Raw genomic sequence first — 18,022 nt, forward strand, 5'->3', positions numbered from 1 at the left:
GTGCGCTGTCGAGCTACGTGTCTGTGCACGCGGAGAGCGGCCAGGTGTACGCGCTGCAGCCGCTGGACCACGAGGAGCTGGAGCTGCTGCAGTTCCAGGTGAGCGCGCGCGACGCGGGCGTGCCGCCTCTGGGCAGCAACGTGACTCTGCAGGTGTTCGTGCTGGACGAGAACGACAACGCGCCAGCGCTGCTGCCGCCTGGGGCGGGCGGCGTGGGCGGGGCGATGAGCCAGCCGGTGTCGCGGTCGATGGGCGCGGGCCACGTGGTGGCGAAGGTGCGCGCGGTGGACGCGGACTCGGGCTACAACGCGTGGCTGTCTTATGAGCTGCAGCCGGCGGCGGGGAGCACGCTCAGCCTGTTCCGCGTGGGGCTGTACACGGGCGAGATCAGCACGACACGCGCCCTGGACGAGGCGGACGCGCCGCTTCAGCCCCTGTTGGTGCTGGTGAAGGACCACGGCGAGCCGGCGCTGGTGTCTACAGCCACCGTGCTGCTGTCGCTGGTGGACAGCGGCCAGGCGCCAAAGACCCCCTTGCGGATGTCGTCGGGGGCCACGGGCCCAGAGGTGGCGCTGGTGGATGTGAACGTGTACCTGATCATCGCCATCTGCGCGGTGTCCAGCCTGTTGGTGCTCACGCTGCTGCTGTACACGGCGCTGCGGTGCTCGGCGCCGCCTACCCAGGGCGTGTGCGGGCCCGGGAAGCCCACGCTGGTGTGCTCCAGCGCCGTGGGGAGCTGGTCGTACTCGCAGCAGAGGCGGCAGAGGGTATGCTCTGGGGAGGGCCCGCCCAAGGCCGACCTCATGGCCTTCAGTCCTAGTGTTCCTCCTTGCTCGAGTTGTGGAGATAATGGAAAACAACAGGAGATTTGCGAGAATGTAAGTACAGCACTCTGGGATGTATTGCATGCCTTTAATGTCAATCGCATAGTAATTCACCAACATATTGGTTTTTGCCTTTTTTTTTTTTTTTTTTTTTTTTGCGATAGCTTATTTTAAAGCATACTGGAAGCACACTATTACTTTTCACACAGTCTTTATGAATACACCAGGAATATTATTTAGTTGGTAGAAATAATAATTGTAGTAATAGCAGTAATGAAATAGATGGCTAAAGCCTCCTGTAGATGTGGACGGTTAAGTGAGACCGGAAGGAGGCAAGGATCACTGATGAGAAATGGAGGGTGTGGGCAGGGCTTAATTCTTCTACTTCTCAATTTTTACCGCAAGTTCATTCTTCTTATTCATTTTCTTACTCTAAGTGGTATCCTCCATTTATTATATTTACATATTCAAAGTTATAATAATGCATAACTTCATAATTTAGTTAATTTGAGTTCAAACATGTTTAAGTTCTTAATTTCCTATAATCTGTAAATTTACCTGTTACTAATGGGCATGGGCGGTTGAGGTGGCCTCATTTTATAAATCACTTTGTTTATAATCGGTGGCATGTCTTTGAAATAGCGGGTGAAGTTTTACCCTATTTTTAGGGATAGCTTCACTGTCTTTTGTCTTTAATTCTCATAATTTCAAGCTCATTTTCTTCATAGTCTTCAGCTACTTCAGATAGACTTTTTTCCTTTATTCCCCAATATAAAGGAAAGTTTTGCTAATTGCCTGTTGAACCCATTGCTGCTCTCCAGATTAATTTGTTGAACTCTATTTTATTTGGAAGATTTATTTGAGCATTGATCATACTTATATTTCTTTCATTCACCGCACCTGTCATGAGGCTGTATGGAAATGATTTAGGGCAGGAAAATTCATACTTTTTTTGTGCTTTGAGTTTAAGAGAGTCTTCCCATGTATGAGGAAGTGTGATAACTGCTGCCAGTGTTCACCGAGTTGCTTGGACTTCAAAATAACATTTCTTCAAATAACTTAAGCATAACAACCACAGAGCTTCCACTTGACACTTCCACTTAGCATTAGCATTTGACAATGGTGTTGTTTATTGCATTTCAGAATTTAACCTTGTATACTTTAGATACATTTGATGCAAACAATTTTTTTGTCACAAAGTTATATTTGTGTGAATTGTTTAAAAAGGTCACAGAGAACTTGTATTTAGGGCTGTAAGGGTGTGACTCAAGTAACATGGAAGTTAATTTTTTTCTTTTTGGCTCCAGTATAAAATTAAAGACCACTTTAATTGGATTGTGTGGAGAAATAAATTATATATGATAATTTACATGTGGGAGGAGAACCATGTTATAATAGATAGGGGGAAGTTAATAGGAATGCTGAGAAGGCATTAGCAGTTATTTTCTTTAAGAATGATTTCCATGAAGATGAACATTAGGAAATCTTCAGTAAAGGAAAAGCCATACCCTAGTTATTGTACTGGAATTCTCTTCATCCTTAGCTATGGAATAACAAGAACAAACATTGGTTACTAACTGTAATAAACCACCATGATACGAGCTATTTCTATTTGTTAGACATGGTGTTAGAGGGCTTAAAATACATAATTTCATTTAATTCTTATAACAACTTGTAAATTACATGTGACTATTCAAATTTTAAAGATGAGATAAGAGACAGTACGATGTCTGTCTTGTCCACTGCCATCCAGCTAGCACATAATAGAGATGATATTCAAATGCATATCGTTTAGATTCCAGACCCATTCTTTTTATTCACTGTAGAGCTTTCTATAGTAAATCTTTTCTCTGATCAGGCATAGTTCTGGCTAGGAAAACCAAGTACAAGCTGTATATAGGTGAATCCTCCTTTCTGATTTGCTTGGAATAAAAACCTTCATGATTATCTTCATTATTAATTTTGTACAATGCCATAACTGAGATAGGAATTAAGATTTTTGTTGCTAAGTGATTTTTTTCATGAAGAGTTCATGATCATCATTATCATTTGTGTTAATGCCACATTGGAATAGATATTTGTATTATTCAGTTGGTAAATATTTAAGAGTTGTCTTATAAGGACTGTGGATCAGTTGTTTGAAAGTGATATAAATAAGAATCATTTAATATATGAGAAAATTTAGAAGACTGGGGTTTGTAATGTTCTTGCAGAACACCAAAGTCAAATGACACATACAAAAATGACCCTGTCCTTTTAATACTGTGAATAAGGATAATGTTTTGGACAAACATAAGTGGTAATATGATTATTTCTGGGATCCTGAACATCAACAAAGGATTCAATATGTGTTTGCAAAATTGCATACTTCAATACAGCTTTAATAGTATATTTTTCCCATGAAAATTTTTGCATGTGTTTAGGTCTTTTAAGATTCAGTCTTCTTCAGTCTTATTGTTGTCTGAGAGATGTGTGCCAACTGAACAAATGATCTGTGATCAAATAACTGTGTACTTGAATAAGTCATGATAGAGCAGAGTGAACATCACTGAGTATATCCTATAATTTTGTTAATGCAGTGTTGAATAATACTTCTAATCTACTGATTTTGGAGAACCTCCTGGGTTTCCAAGAATGATTTCAAGATTTATTTCTCTGTTTTATGTTTTCAATAAGTAATAGTACCAGACCTATTATGGAATATTCGTGGATGATGAGGACTAGTAGAACATTAAACCATGCACTATAATACATGACTAGCAGGACATACAGTTGGAACTTAAGAATAACCAAATTGGTTTAGTAAAGATCAGGCACAAAGTTGCTCAGTCTTTTTAATTGAGTTTACAAAATCAATGTTAACAATGATATTGATGTGACTTCTTGGCATTCGCGTATTGCCAGCTCTCAGGTCCATCACCAAAGATGAGTTCAAAAATAGCATAATCTCTTCTAAAGGGGCTAGCTGAGATGGTGAAATCTGAAACATCACAGCCAAAATGCAAAAGATGAGTCATTGTTTCATACAATATATAAAACTCTTTTAAGATTTGGTGTTTGTCCAGTGTCACTCCATTTACTCACAAAATAACCACATTACTGAAAAATAATTCTTAAATTAACATCTGATTTTAATTCAGACATGTAATATGATCATCTCTCTTGGGTAAACGCTCATGTCCATCTCTCTATCTACCTTTGAAAATTCCACATTGCATGTCACACCTCAATCCTAATTTCCATAATGAAGTGGTTGGAGGTCTGTTGCTTCCCTTTTCTCCAAAATAAATATGACAGGCTTCAAATATGTTAAATCTACTGTTATCTAGTGTAATGTTATATTTTGATTAGAGGCCCATATGACTGATTGTTTTATGTGTAACAGAATTCAGTGTCATAAAAGGTGATGAGTCTGCTTTACAAGTTTTTAAAGAAAGAATCTTGCATTTATTTTAAGAATTCTAGAAGAACAATAATATCAGTAAAAGAATAAGTTTGAAAAAAGTGGACAAGATATGAAATGAGCAATAGAATATATACATATAAGTATGTGTATATTCAAGATAAAGAAAATATTAACATAAATATACTAGTATTTTTTGCGTATGTCATTACAGTATTTTATATTGGAGATGAACCATCAAAACTATACAACAAAATACTCAAGCTAGAGTGCTATTTATTCTGAATCACTTTCTGCTCCAGTATTTCCAGTGCATTCTCTTCCCCCTCCCCCTTAAATCCCAAGGCCATATGAAAATACAAAGGACATGCAACCAAATTACAACTTCAGGCAATAAAAACTCAACAATTTCCACTTTCTACTTAGTATTTTATGAGATTGAACTTCCACAAACACTAAGGTCATTTGCCATTTGATTATTTGATTATTTTCTATGTGTTTTTTAGTGCATTATTAGGCAGAGGAGATATAATTAGAAATCATTTCCCTTGTTTTGGATAAATTATGATCTTAAACCCAAAAATTCTTTCAAAAAGAAACAGTTCAGCTATATCTTGACTAGATAAACAAAAAGCAGTGTTTGTGACTTGGAAATACCAATATGGTACAGACATTTTCATGGTGATTTTTATTTATTTCATAGTGATAATAAATTCATTTTATAATTTAAAGATAGTTATCTTTGATAGTTTAAAGATAGATATCTTTCATATCATTGACCCCATTACGTAAAGTATCATTTTAATACCTCATGCTATACTTTTAGCAATGCAACTTACATGAGAATATGAAATTTACATAAAGTAAAAATTTCCTCTACATCAGTGGATTTTTCCCTTGTGATTTCTATGTTCTAAACTACTAAATTCAAAAATATATTTTTGTTTTTCTTATTGTTTTTCAATGGATATAAAGTTGTTTGCAACAAGAACACAACTAAATGTAAATAACAATAAGGAATCAGAACTAAGGGAAATAGGAGTAGAAGGAGAGCACAAACAGATAAGAACACAATATGCAGGACTTTAAAACTAAATAGTTATTAAGACTTCAAATTTATCTTTGAGTTTCCTAGCAGCCAAAGTAACAAGAGAGACTAGAATAAAACAATTCAAATTTGGTAATATTTTATCTGAGGAACAATATCTTTAATATATGTATGTAGATAAGATAAAAATTGTATAACTAAATTGAACATAGGAACAAAAATTTAAATTTGATGCTAGTCAAGAATAAAATGACATTTCCCAAGTACCATCAGTTCTAATATGGCTTAAAATCTGAATATTCCATAAATAAGCACTTTTGAAATAATATCTTGGGGTTAAAATAGCATGAAACACGGGAAATTATTTTTTTCTCTTTAAAATTCTATGGTATTGGATGTAGTGTACAGTACTCACAATTTCAGGCACAAGGTGTCGCTCTTTGCTCGGTGGAAATAGTTTATTCAAGGGTTGGTCTGAACATCCAGGAAATCACCACAGAACGATTCCATCATGCCGGACGCTACTGTTAACGGATCCTTTGAAACTTATAAAATATTCAGCGAGATTTTAAACCCGAAACAGGAGTCTGTGGTACAGTAAGTGTAAAGACCCTTATTTTGCAAGTCAATGTCGTATGCGATGTTCCGGTCTCTAAAAGGAGGATTGAGCACTAAGCGACTGCTGCTGTCGCTTCTGCTCTTAGCATTCTGGGAAGCTGGGAGCGGCCAGGTCCACTACTCGGTCCCCGAGGAGGTCAAACACGGCACCTTCGTGGGCCGCATTGCCCAGGACCTGGGGCTAGAGCTGGCGGAGCTGGTACCGCGCCTGTTCCGGGTGTCATCCAAAGGCCACGGGGACCTTCTGGAGGTAAATCTGCAGAATGGCATTTTGTTTGTGAATTCTCGGATCGACCGCGAGGAGCTGTGCGGGCGGAGCGCGGAGTGTAGCATCCACCTGGAGGTGATCGTGGAGAGACCGCTGCAGGTTTTCCATGTGGAGGTGGAAGTAAAGGATATTAATGACAATCCACCGGTGTTCTCTCTCAGAGAACAAAAGCTGCTGATTTCTGAATCTAAGCAACCTGACTCACATTTTCCTCTAGAGGGCGCTTCTGATGCGGATATAGGAGAGAATGCTCTATTGACCTACAGACTAAGTAAGAATGAGTATTTTTCTTTAGAATTACCAGCAAATAGTAAGCCGACTAACAGACTGTCACTTGCATTAAAGAAGCCTCTGGATAGAGAGAAAACTCCGGAAGTTAGTTTGCTACTGACAGCTGTAGACAGGGGGAAACCGGAGCTCACCGGCACGGTTCAGCTTTTCATCCGCGTCTTGGATATTAACGACAATGATCCAGAATTTGAGCAATCAGAATACAAGGTGAGATTAATGGAAAATGCAGCTAAAGAAACTTTTGTGATAAAGTTAAACGCTACAGATCGCGATGAAGGAGTCAATGGGGAGGTAACATACTCCTTGATGTCGATTAAGCCCAATGGAAAATCCTTATTTACAATAGATGAAAATAATGGAGAGGTGAGAGTCAATGGAACTTTAGATTATGAAGAAAACAAGTTTTATGAAATTGAAGTACGGGCCACAGATAAGGGAAATCCCCTGATGGCAGGTCATTGTACAGTCTGGGTAGAAATCTTAGATGCCAATGATAACGCTCCTGAGATCACGGTGACTTCCCTGTCTCTCACAGTAAGAGAAGACACTCAGACTAGCACGGTCATTGCGTTGATTAGTGTATCCGACCGCGACTCCGGTGCCAATGGACAGGTGACCTGTTCTCTAACGCCCAGTGTTCCCTTCAAGATCACGTCCACATTCAAGAACTATTATTCGCTGGTGCTGGACAGCGCCCTGGACCGCGAGAGCGTGTCCGTCTATGAATTGGTGGTGACCGCGCGGGACGGGGGCTCGCCTTCGCTGTCGGCCACCGCCAGCGTGTCCGTGGAGGTGGCCGACGTGAACGACAACGCGCCCGCGTTTGCACAACCCGAGTACACGGTGTTCGTGAAGGAGAACAACCCGCCCGGCTGCCACATCTTCACGGTGTCTGCGCGGGATGCGGACGCGCAGGAGAACGCGCTGGTGTCCTACTCGCTGGTGGAGCGGCGGGTGGGCGAGCGTGCGCTGTCGAGCTACGTGTCTGTGCACGCGGAGAGCGGCAAGGTGTACGCGCTGCAGCCGCTGGACCACGAGGAGCTGGAGCTGCTGCAGTTCCAGGTGAGCGCGCGCGACGCGGGCGTGCCGCCTCTGGGCAGCAACGTGACGCTGCAGGTGTTCGTGCTGGACGAAAACGACAACGCGCCAGCGCTGCTGCCGCCTGGGGCGGGCGGCGTGGGCGGCGCGATGAGCCAGCTGGTGTCGCGGTCCGTGGGCGCGGGCCACGTGGTGGCGAAGGTGCGCGCGGTGGACGCGGACTCGGGCTACAACGCGTGGCTGTCTTATGAGCTGCAGCCGTCGGTGGGGAGCGCGCGCTGCCCGTTCCGCGTGGGATTGTACACGGGCGAGATCAGCACGACACGCGCCCTGGACGAGGCGGATCCGCCGCGCCAGCGCCTGCTGGTGCTGGTGAAAGACCACGGCGAGCCGGCGCTGCTGTCAACCGCCACCGTGCTGCTGTCGCTGATGGACAACGGCCAGGCGCCGAAGACCCCCTTGCGGATGTCGTCGGGGGCCACGGGCCCAGAGGTGGCGCTGGTGGACGTGAACGTGTACCTGATCATCGCCATCTGCGCTGTGTCCAGCCTGTTGGTGCTCACGCTGCTGCTGTACATGGCGCTGCGGTGCTCGGCGCCGCCCACCCAGGGCGTGTGCGGGCCCGGGAAGCCCACGCTGGTGTGCTCCAGCGCCGTGGGGAGCTGGTCGTACTCGCATCAGAGGCGGCAGAGGGTGTGCTCTGGGGAGGGCCCGCCCAAGGCCGACCTCATGGCCTTCAGCCCCAGTCTTCCTCCGGGCCTTGATAGAGAAGATGGTGGGGAAAGGCAGGAGGCAGGATCAAATCACCCTGGGCAGGTGAGTTCTATGGATTCCCTCTCTTTTGAAGTGTAAGTTTAAAATTTTTAAATCCAGTTTATTTTACTGAAAAATCTATTGAATACTATGTATTTTGAGTATTCTTTTAAAGAACAATGTCTCTTAGTGAAATGCCATATGATGCACATATCCAGTTTGGATCATATGAAGAATCAGTTATTTTTTTTTTAGCCAATAAATGTCTTATTTCTCCTAATGTTTTTTAAGAAAATGTTAAAAGAAGATGCAAGATTGACTTTCCTGTTATCACTTAATTAGAAATAACTTCTAATCATCACTGATATACTTAAGTCAGTCACTTCATTTCATCTCTAATCCTCAGGAATATTATCACTATGGATTATCTCATCCTCTTTGTCTTTTAACAGCCGTTTGCCTTGATGTTTTCATGTTATTAGATCACTTGACTTTTCTCACTTCAGACTTTTATCAAAGATAGAACACTGTCTTCATTAGGTTTGAAAGGATTTACCTTTTTTTTTCTTGTGGTGTTAAACATTCATCATACATTTATTGTCCATTAGGTAATCTTTAGTTTTGCCTCCACTGATAAGATAAAACCTGCTTTCATATTATTTGCAGTAAAAATGGAGTTTTGCATTCTAGTATGCTGCTTACATTGAAATCATATAACTAAAAGTTCTGTTTATTTTTATTTTGTTCCATGAAGTGGGTAGAGATTTATTCGTATATACTCCATAGTCAAACTGAACTCCCATATTTATGCTTCCAAAGTAAACTAGGCAAATAAAGTTATTTATATTAATCAAGTAATTCAAACTTGCTAAAGGCATGGGTATAGGCTTATATGCTATTATCTGCAACATATGCTATTTGGCATTTTTCTTAAGTGTTTTGGATTCATCTAGAAATGAAAATGATAACTACATGAAAGTGAAGCCTATTAACAAGGATCAGTTCACCCATCTCACCTTTTAAATTTCTTAAATGCTTTATCTCTAATGTTTGTGAAATTTTCTTTTCATGCTTTTAAATTACATCTGAAGATTCTAGCAAAGGTCATTTACATCCAGGTCAGTCAGTTTTCTAATGCAGTGACTCTTAACTACAGGTAGGGTGGTGGAATCACTGACTTCTTTGAGAGTCTGAGAAAAGTCATATGTAGCCATTCTCCCCTTAAACTTACACAGAATGCCTTTTGGCATATTCCAGGACCTCATTTTTGACCTCTGGTCATGAAATTATGTATCTCAATATTAATTGGCTAAAAACATTCTGTATTTCAAAGTAAGCAATCAGATTAAAATAAATATTTCAGACTCAAAAGTGATTAAACCATCACTCATATCATTTATGAAACTGTAAACACAATAAATGTAATGTTAGGTAGGGCACGCATTATTACCTCTCTCCAAATGAAGTTCTTGGAATGTCATTTAAATTTAGTAAACAAAGATATTGGAATGTTTTAAGAAGTTTAAAATTTTGCAAATCATATTTACAGTACATATGTAATCAATGCACACTTTCAATAATTTTAAACTACATGGATTAATTTCTACAAATTTAGTGTCTTTTATACTTATTGTATTTCAGGATTATAGTCTATGTTGTAAAATTATAATTTCAATCTATTTTCTAGTTTGATTGTTTAGGTGTTAAGCTAAATTTAGATGTTCCTGTGTTTAATAATTTAATTCTGCTTAACAGTGTATGAGGACTACATAACACACTACTTTTTCAGTAAAGTTCCTTAGCAATTATGGTACATTGACTAATTTTGAAAATGGAAGATAGAAAATGAAGCGTGGTCTGATTGCATCGAATTCAAAATTAATCAATGTTTTTGATTAATTAAGAGTCAGTTTTATATTTAAGTTATCTTATATTTGTAGAATCATTCTTGGTTATTATTTTCTGGTTCTGTAAATATTTTATATCTCAGTCCCCTTTATGATTATATGTGGAAGGAATGGTGACAAAGTATTGGTTTAAAGATTTTTGACTTGAATTTTAGTGAGTTTATAAAATCTGTATTTACTTGTTCACAACTAGCTATGGGATGTTATTTGTGTTTAATTTTTCCTTAAAGCTGATCTTGAATTAATGAATAAAATTATGAAAAGTTCTTTGATTTTTCCTTGCATCATAGTCACCATTCTAATTTTCTGAAGAGAGGAATTTTCTGAGTAACTATGAACTGCCCTGAAGGGAAAAATTTAGAGGGAAACCTAAAGGCCATGATGAAATTCATATTATTTTGACTTTACTCAGTGAGTTGGGGTCCGAAACATTTTATGAGATCTTTCTCATATTAGTGCTTTAGTGCTACTAGAATATTGTGAAATTTGGAGGCTTTGACTTAATATTTACATGAAAATTCTACACTTTCTAGAATAAAACTTTTCAGAACCCAAGCCTTATTTTATCTTAATATGTTATGGAAATGAGAGCAGTTGTATAAAAAGTCATCACATTTGAGCATCAAAGAACCAAAAACAATGGCATCTTCCATATTTATGATGAATTCTAATATTCATCCGGTTTTATGAATAAAATAATTTATATGAATGAACTATTTACTTTCTTTTCCTTTACTAAACGATGAAATTCTTTACTTTCTCCTAAAGTTCTGCACTGAAGTGCTTCTGTAGGATAAAAGTCATTATACGTGTGAATTGTAAGCAATATAGAGGCAGCAGTGATGTATATTATTTATTTTATTATTCATGATAGCTAAACAATAGCTTCTGACATACTGTATTTCATTATTATTTTATGATAGACTTTGAAGCAGAATGTTTTTACAAGCTGCAGTATAATAGAAGTATGTGTCCTTTGTCACTAATATATATTTAAAAATAGGCATTTACAAATAACCCATGAAAGTATTCAAAAGTCGAAACAGTTTAAAGTGACCTGGGAAGTGGTTAAACAAAAAAGAACCTCAGGATCTTTCTTGTACATACACAGTCAGTCACATGATGTCGCTGTACGCTCAAAAGGTGAAAAAGGAATCCGCGCCCAGATTCTAACAATTCACAGAATAGGGTTGACTCCATATCAACTGGAATTCTGGGTAAAATTTACTAAACATACTTACAGTAAAGGGAGACTGCTCATAAATGTTCACAGGCAACCGATCCCTTAAAACTGACAATCCCATCTCAGAGATCTCCTTATCTGCAATGGTGTTTTCCTTGCAAGGAAAACCAGGAGCACGGCGCCTGCTGCTCTCGCTTCTGCTTTTCTCAGCCTGGGAAGCTGAGAGCGGCCAGGTCCACTACTCGGTCCCAGAGGAGGCCAAACACGGCACCTTCGTGGGCCGCATCGCGCAGGACCTGGGGCTGGAGCTGGCGGAGCTGGTGCCGCGCCTGTTCCGGGTGTCATCCAAAGGCCGCGCGGACCTTCTGGAGGTAAATCTGCAGAATGGCATTTTGTTTGTGAATTCTCGGATCGACCGCGAGGAGCTGTGCGGGCGGAGCCTGGAGTGCAGCATCCACCTGGAGGTGATCGTGGAGGGACCGCTGCAGGTTTTCCATGTGGATGTGGAGGTGAAGGACATAAACGACAACTGGCCGGTATTCAGAAAAGAACAAAAGGTACCTATTTCTGAATCTGCACCTCTGGACTCTCAGTTTCCTCTAGAGGGCGCTTCTGATGCGGATATCGGCGTAAACTCTCAGCTGACTTACAGATTAAGTCTAAATGAGTATTTCACTCTTAAAATAATAACGAAAAACGATAAAAGTATATTGCCTGAACTGGTTCTTCAAAAGTCCTTGGATAGAGAGGAAACGCCAGAACTTAATGTATTGCTAACCGCCCTCGATGGTGGTAAACCCCAGCTAACAGCCTCTGTTCAGATTCAAATAACCATCCTGGATGTGAATGATAATGCTCCAGAGTTCGATAAACCTGTCTATAAAGTCGTGCTGTTTGAAAATGTCCCAAACGACACGAGAGTGATTCAACTGAACGCTTCTGATCCAGACGAAGGACTGAATAAAGAAATTTCCTATGGAATCAGAATGGTTTTGCCAGCGAGTGAGAAATGCATGTTTTCAATAAATCCAGAAACCGGTGAAATCAGAATTTATGGGAAACTGGATTTTGAAGAGAATAATGAGTATGAAATTCATGTCAACGCCATTGATAAAGGGACTCCTTCCATGGCAGGTCACTGCATGGTCCTGGTGGAAGTTCTAGACGTGAATGACAATACACCCAAGGTAATGGTCACTTCGCTGTCCCTCCCGGTGCTAGAGGATGCTCAAGTGGGCACTGTCATTGCCGTGATCAGCGTGTCCGACCTCGACTCTGGTGTCAACGGGCAGGTGACTTGCACCTTGTCACCCGACGTTCCCTTCAAACTGGTGTCCACCTTCAAGAACTATTATTCGCTGGTGCTGGACAGCGCCCTGGACCGCGAGAGCGTGTCGGACTACGCTGTAGTAGTGACTGCGCGGGACGGGGGCTCGCCTTCGCTGTCGGCCACCGCCAGCCTGTCCGTGGAGGTGGCCGACGTGAACGACAACGCGCCGGCGTTCGCGCAGCCCGAGTACACGGTGTTCGTGAAGGAGAACAACCCGCCCGGCTGCCACATCTTCACGGTGTCTGCGCGGGATGCGGACGCGCAGGAGAACGCGCTGGTGTCCTACTCGCTGGTGGAGCGGCGGGTGGGCGAGCGTGCGCTGTCGAGCTACGTGTCTGTGCACGCGGAGAGCGGCAAGGTGTACGCGCTGCAGCCGCTGGACCACGAGGAGCTGGAGCTGCTGCAGTTCCAGGTGAGCGCGCGCGACGCGGGCGTGCCGCCTCTGGGCAGCAACGTGACGCTGCAGGTGTTCGTGCTGGACGAGAACGACAACGCGCCGGCGCTGCTGCCGCCTGGGGCGGGCGGCGTGGGCGGCGCGATGAGCCAGCTGGTGTCGCGGTCCGTGGGCGCGGGCCACGTGGTGGCGAAGGTGCGCGCGGTGGACGCGGACTCGGGCTACAACGCGTGGCTGTCTTATGAGCTGCAGCCGTCGGTGGGAAGCGCGCGCAGCCCGTTCCGCGTGGGGCTGTACACGGGCGAGATCAGCACGACACGCGCCCTGGACGAGGCGGACGCATCGCGCCAGCGCCTGCTGGTGCTGGTGAAGGACCACGGTGAGCCTGCGCTGGTGGCCACGGCTACCGCGCTGCTGTCGCTGGTGGACAGCGGCCAGGCGCCGAAGACCCCCTTGCGGATGTCTCCAGGGGCCACGAGCGTGGACACGGCTCTAGTGGATGTGAACGTGTACCTGATCATTGCCATCTGCGCGGTGTCCAGCCTGTTGGTGCTCACGCTGCTGCTGTACATGGCGCTGCGGTGCTCGGCGCCGCCCACTCAGGGCGTGTGCGGGCCCGGGAAGCCCACGCTGGTGTGCTCCAGCGCCGTGGGGAGCTGGTCGTACTCGCAGCAGAGGCAGCAGAGGGTGTGCTCTGGGGAGGGCCCGCCCAAGGCCGACCTCATGGCCTTCAGCCCCAGCCTTCCTCAGTCACGAGAAGATTGTTTAAATACATCCAGTGAAGTAAGTCATGCATATCTATTTGTTCCCTTTAAGAACTTTCTGTTAAGGTATAAATACATCCTCTTTTTTTTTTTTCCTTCACATTATCCTTTAAACCGTCCATATGTCCTCCTCTGTGGTAGACTCAATCATTCTTAGTCATTTTGACTTTTCATGTATTTGCCCCATTTTTCATGTATTAGCAAATGAGATTACACACACACACACACACATATATGAACTGCAGGCCATTGATCACCATGCTTTAAAGTTTTATAGTTCTATCATTTTCCCTATTATCTATGAATGATTAGCCTTGAAAAATATTAGTACTCCACAGTAAAATTGTATAGGTCTTTGGTAACTCTTAAATTTATTTTTAATTTCAACTTAATTTTATGATTACGGATATTTGCAAGATTAATACAAAGAGTTTCCAAATACCATTATCTGGATTCCTTTACTATTGTTTATGTGCATAGGCTTGTAAAATAGCCTCCGTGATCCCTGGTGTAATTTTAATACACTCTTCTTCCAGATATTATAACAAAATAATTGTATGTTATTAATTCTAAGATGAAATATTTTGTTGTTCATAGGCAGTGCCTTCTTTCTTTGAAGTGGGATTGACTACCACCCTTATTTACATAATATATAACAAAGTCATTTCATATTTAAAATGTTTTAATAACCACCCAAATTAGGATGCATCTTATAATTGATGGTTTGCAATAATTTACCTAGCTGTTTTCTTTCTTGGTAGCACATAAGTAATGGTGCACCTTACAATTAATAAGTTTTTTATTCAATAAAATATAAGAATAACTATTGATCCCCTATTAATTTCTAGGACCTGTGCTAAGATATTTATTATCTCATTTAATTATCAAGTCAGCCCTATATACAGGTACAATATTTATGATTGTCATTTTACTTATGAGAAACCTGAAGCTTAAGCCACATAGACAGTGAGAAGTAGCTTAAAGTCAGGTTTGGAGGATCTCAAACTCTTTATGGTGTATTAACTGCTCTGAGACTATTATCAGGTGAATGTTCTAAAGTGCATTTTACATGTTGTAATTTTCTTCCAAATATTCAGAGGCTTCTCTTTGACTGGAGTGTAAAGCCTTAAATTCCTCAGCCTGGGAGTGAAGGCATTACACTTTCCTGCCCTTTACCTACTACAGTCTCACATAGCTTTAGTTTAGGACATGGAATATAGCATATGTTCAATCAATAATTTTGAAATAAATATATTCTATTGAAATAAACTGACTGGGTGAGTCCCTCCATTGTAGAAGTTGGAGTGGGCTCCAGAGGTTAAGCAGTGTTTTAGTGAAGAGAGCTTGAAGGATAGAGAACATTTCAACAGGAAAGTATTACAGATGGACAGATAAGTGTGAATAAATGAGCACTTTGTTCTAGTGAATGTGTACTTGAAGGACTGGAGCAGGGGAGACTCTGAAGGTAGGAAAAGCTGGTAAAGATTCTTTGATAATACTTTAGGTATTAAGTAGAAGAATTAAATTATGACAGTCGAAATGGATTGAGAGAAACATATGCAAGCGGCATTGGCAAAGGGAAAGCAGCCAGATAATGACAGACTCAATATAATGACAAGAGAAATAAAAAGTGTAAGATGACACTAACTTTCTTAGTTCAGTTACCTGGGAGGATGAGATTGCCATTAATGAAGATGCAGAATAGAGTTGGAGAAACAGTTTGTGTGTGCTTGTGCAGCTAGGAGATGGAGAGGAACATATAAGAAAGTATTACTCTTAAGATTCTAGGAGAATACCATTGTGATTGGAATTGTGGATCTGGAACTCAGGGGAGATTACACATGTAGCTTTGTAATTCCCTTAGGGAAAAAAATAAATCCGTAAAAGTACAAAATTACCAAAGAGAGATTGAAAAATGAAAAGCAATGTGTCCAAATAAAGAATTTAGGTGGGTCAGTGTGTTAGTTCCTGGGGTTGCTGTAACAAATTATCAATAACTGGATGGCTTAAGACAACAAAAATTTATTCTCCCACAGTTCTGGAGACCAGAAGTCCAAAATTAAAGTGTTGGCAAGGCTGTACCCGCTCTGGAGATCCAAGGGAGAATCTCTTTTCTCTTCCACCTCTTGATGGCTGTCAGAGTTCCTTGGCTTGTGGCCGTACCACTCCAATCTCTGCCTCCATGGTCACATTGCCTCCTCTTGTGCTCCATATGTTTGTTTTATAAGGATACATGTGATTATACTTTAGGGCCCACGTGCATAACCCAGGATAATTGCCTCTTCTCAAGATCCTTAACTTAATCATATATTTCACCACAGAAAGTAATATTCACAGGTTTCAGGGATTAAGATGTGGGCATATCTTTATTTGGGGGCACCATTCAACCTACTATAGTACTTAAAATCGTAAGATAGTTAGACAACATACTGCTGAAATAAAACTTAAAGTGCAATGTATTGAGTAAATGTTAGATGTGAAGAGGAAGAGATAAAAGACTTTTTTTCAGAAGTAGTAAGTTTATATATTAATAGTTAAAGACACTTGACTGTTTTTGTAGTATGAGGGAAAGAAGCAAGTGAAGAAGAAGATATTGAAGATGAGACAAGCAGAGAAAGAATGAAAATGAAGATGAAAAGTATGAAGAATAAAACAGATAAAAATTTTTAAAGAGTGTAGGGTTGGCCTTAAATGTGGGGACCATTTTTCCTTAGTGGGGAATGAAAATAGAGACTAGAAAGAAAAAAGTTGATATAAGAAGAGAGTCATTATGTTCATATTGATGACTTATCTCTCTGGGTAAATCATCTGAGAACCAGGTGATTGGAATGAGGTTGGGAATTTGAGAAGAGAGGGGGAAAGAATATAGAAGACCCTCTGTAGGCATGAAGGAAAAGTTAATTATGAATTCATTTGAGGGCCCAATCAAGGTAAAGTTGAGAGTAAACTGTAGAGAATATAGTCATCAGGGTTAAGTGACTTTCTTATACTGAAGCTCAATAGGAGAAAAGAACAAAATGGATATTAGGCTGTGTGTTGGAAGCTAAAGTGTTAGAGGAGTAATATAAGGTGAGTGCTTCTAGGGTGTGTGGAAGGACATGTTTTAAATGATTGACTATGTAGTCTAGATTAGGTGGAGAGGTAAGTGAGACAAAGTAGAGCCTGATAAACAAGAACAATTAGAAAGAATCAAGGGACTATTTCCCTTATAAGAGTAAAACTATGTTAATAAAAGTAATGGAGCAGGACAGGAGGATGAGGGTAAGAATACCAAACACTCTACTCAAGTTTCAGAGCAGAGCAAAGATACATAAATGAACCCAAGTATTATTTACTGCAGAGTTGTGCACAGAACAGGCAAGCGAATTATTGGAACTATGCTATATGTTTCATGGCACTATTTGGCCTTGAACTTTGGGGCCTGATAAAGACAGTTATTGCAATAGATAAAAAAGTAAGATTCCCTTCCTCTCTTCCTTGTTAAAGATGTGTTAACATCTGTGTCAACATGATGTTGGTTGGAAAATCTGTCAATTTAAGTGATAGTAAGATTTTCTCCAGCGATGGTGTAAGATGGGGAAGGGAAGAGGGAAGTTTAACCTATTGTTTGTTGTTTAAATTCAAATACATAGGATGCTAATTCTTGGCATGTTTTATACAAAGAGAACCCAGAACTTTAAAGCATTGTTATATCTAAATGGTCTAAATTATTGTGTGTTTTTGAAAATTGTGTTTAGCACGCACACACTCAACACATAAATTCATACACACATTGACTGGACACTTACCTCAAATACAAATATTTGATCCTATTTTATCCACACTTCCCAATCATATTTGGGGGTATTTATAAACATGGTGTATTTATTTGAAAGCGGGTATATCACTTACCAATATTTTCCATGTTCATCATATTATGTAATTGGTTATGTTTCCATTTGGAATCAATGGCTGTTGTGTGAACAGGTCTCAAAAAATACCACAGGAAAAGGACATTCCCACCAAAACCAACAAAGCTTTGCAGAACTAGAGGCTGATTTCCAAAAGTGAACATAGAGTATTCCCCCTCTTGAAATTCTGCACGGAAGTTTTACACATGCAGACGTGTATTTGTGGAAAAATAGGACTCATCAACCAATTTTCAACTAGCATCCAATGCTGAGAAGAATACAGTGATTTACTGTTACTGGAAAGAAAAACA

The 18,022-nt window shown here is 41.1% G+C and overlaps 1 protein-coding gene across 5 annotated transcripts in view; it reads left to right on the plus strand.

The window, feature by feature from the left end:
• Positions 1–18,022, plus strand: part of LOC109451776 (protocadherin alpha-C2) — a 134,126-nt gene that overhangs the window by 20,482 nt on the left and 95,622 nt on the right. The window contains exon 1 of one of the 5 annotated variants that reach the window (XM_074313657.1): positions 5,616–8,306. The exons of 3 other annotated variants lie outside the window; for them this stretch is intronic. In XM_074313657.1, coding sequence (XP_074169758.1) covers positions 5,904–8,306 — 2,403 coding nt within the window. In that variant the 5' untranslated portion in view covers positions 5,616–5,903. Of the gene's footprint in view, positions 1–5,615; positions 8,307–11,461; positions 13,841–18,022 lie in introns of those variants that run through there. One more of the 5 variants, XM_074313662.1, reaches the window with a different exon arrangement.

This window comes from Rhinolophus sinicus, linkage group LG10 (assembly GCF_036562045.2).
Source record: "Rhinolophus sinicus isolate RSC01 linkage group LG10, ASM3656204v1, whole genome shotgun sequence".
Lineage (NCBI taxonomy): Eukaryota > Metazoa > Chordata > Mammalia > Chiroptera > Rhinolophidae > Rhinolophus > Rhinolophus sinicus.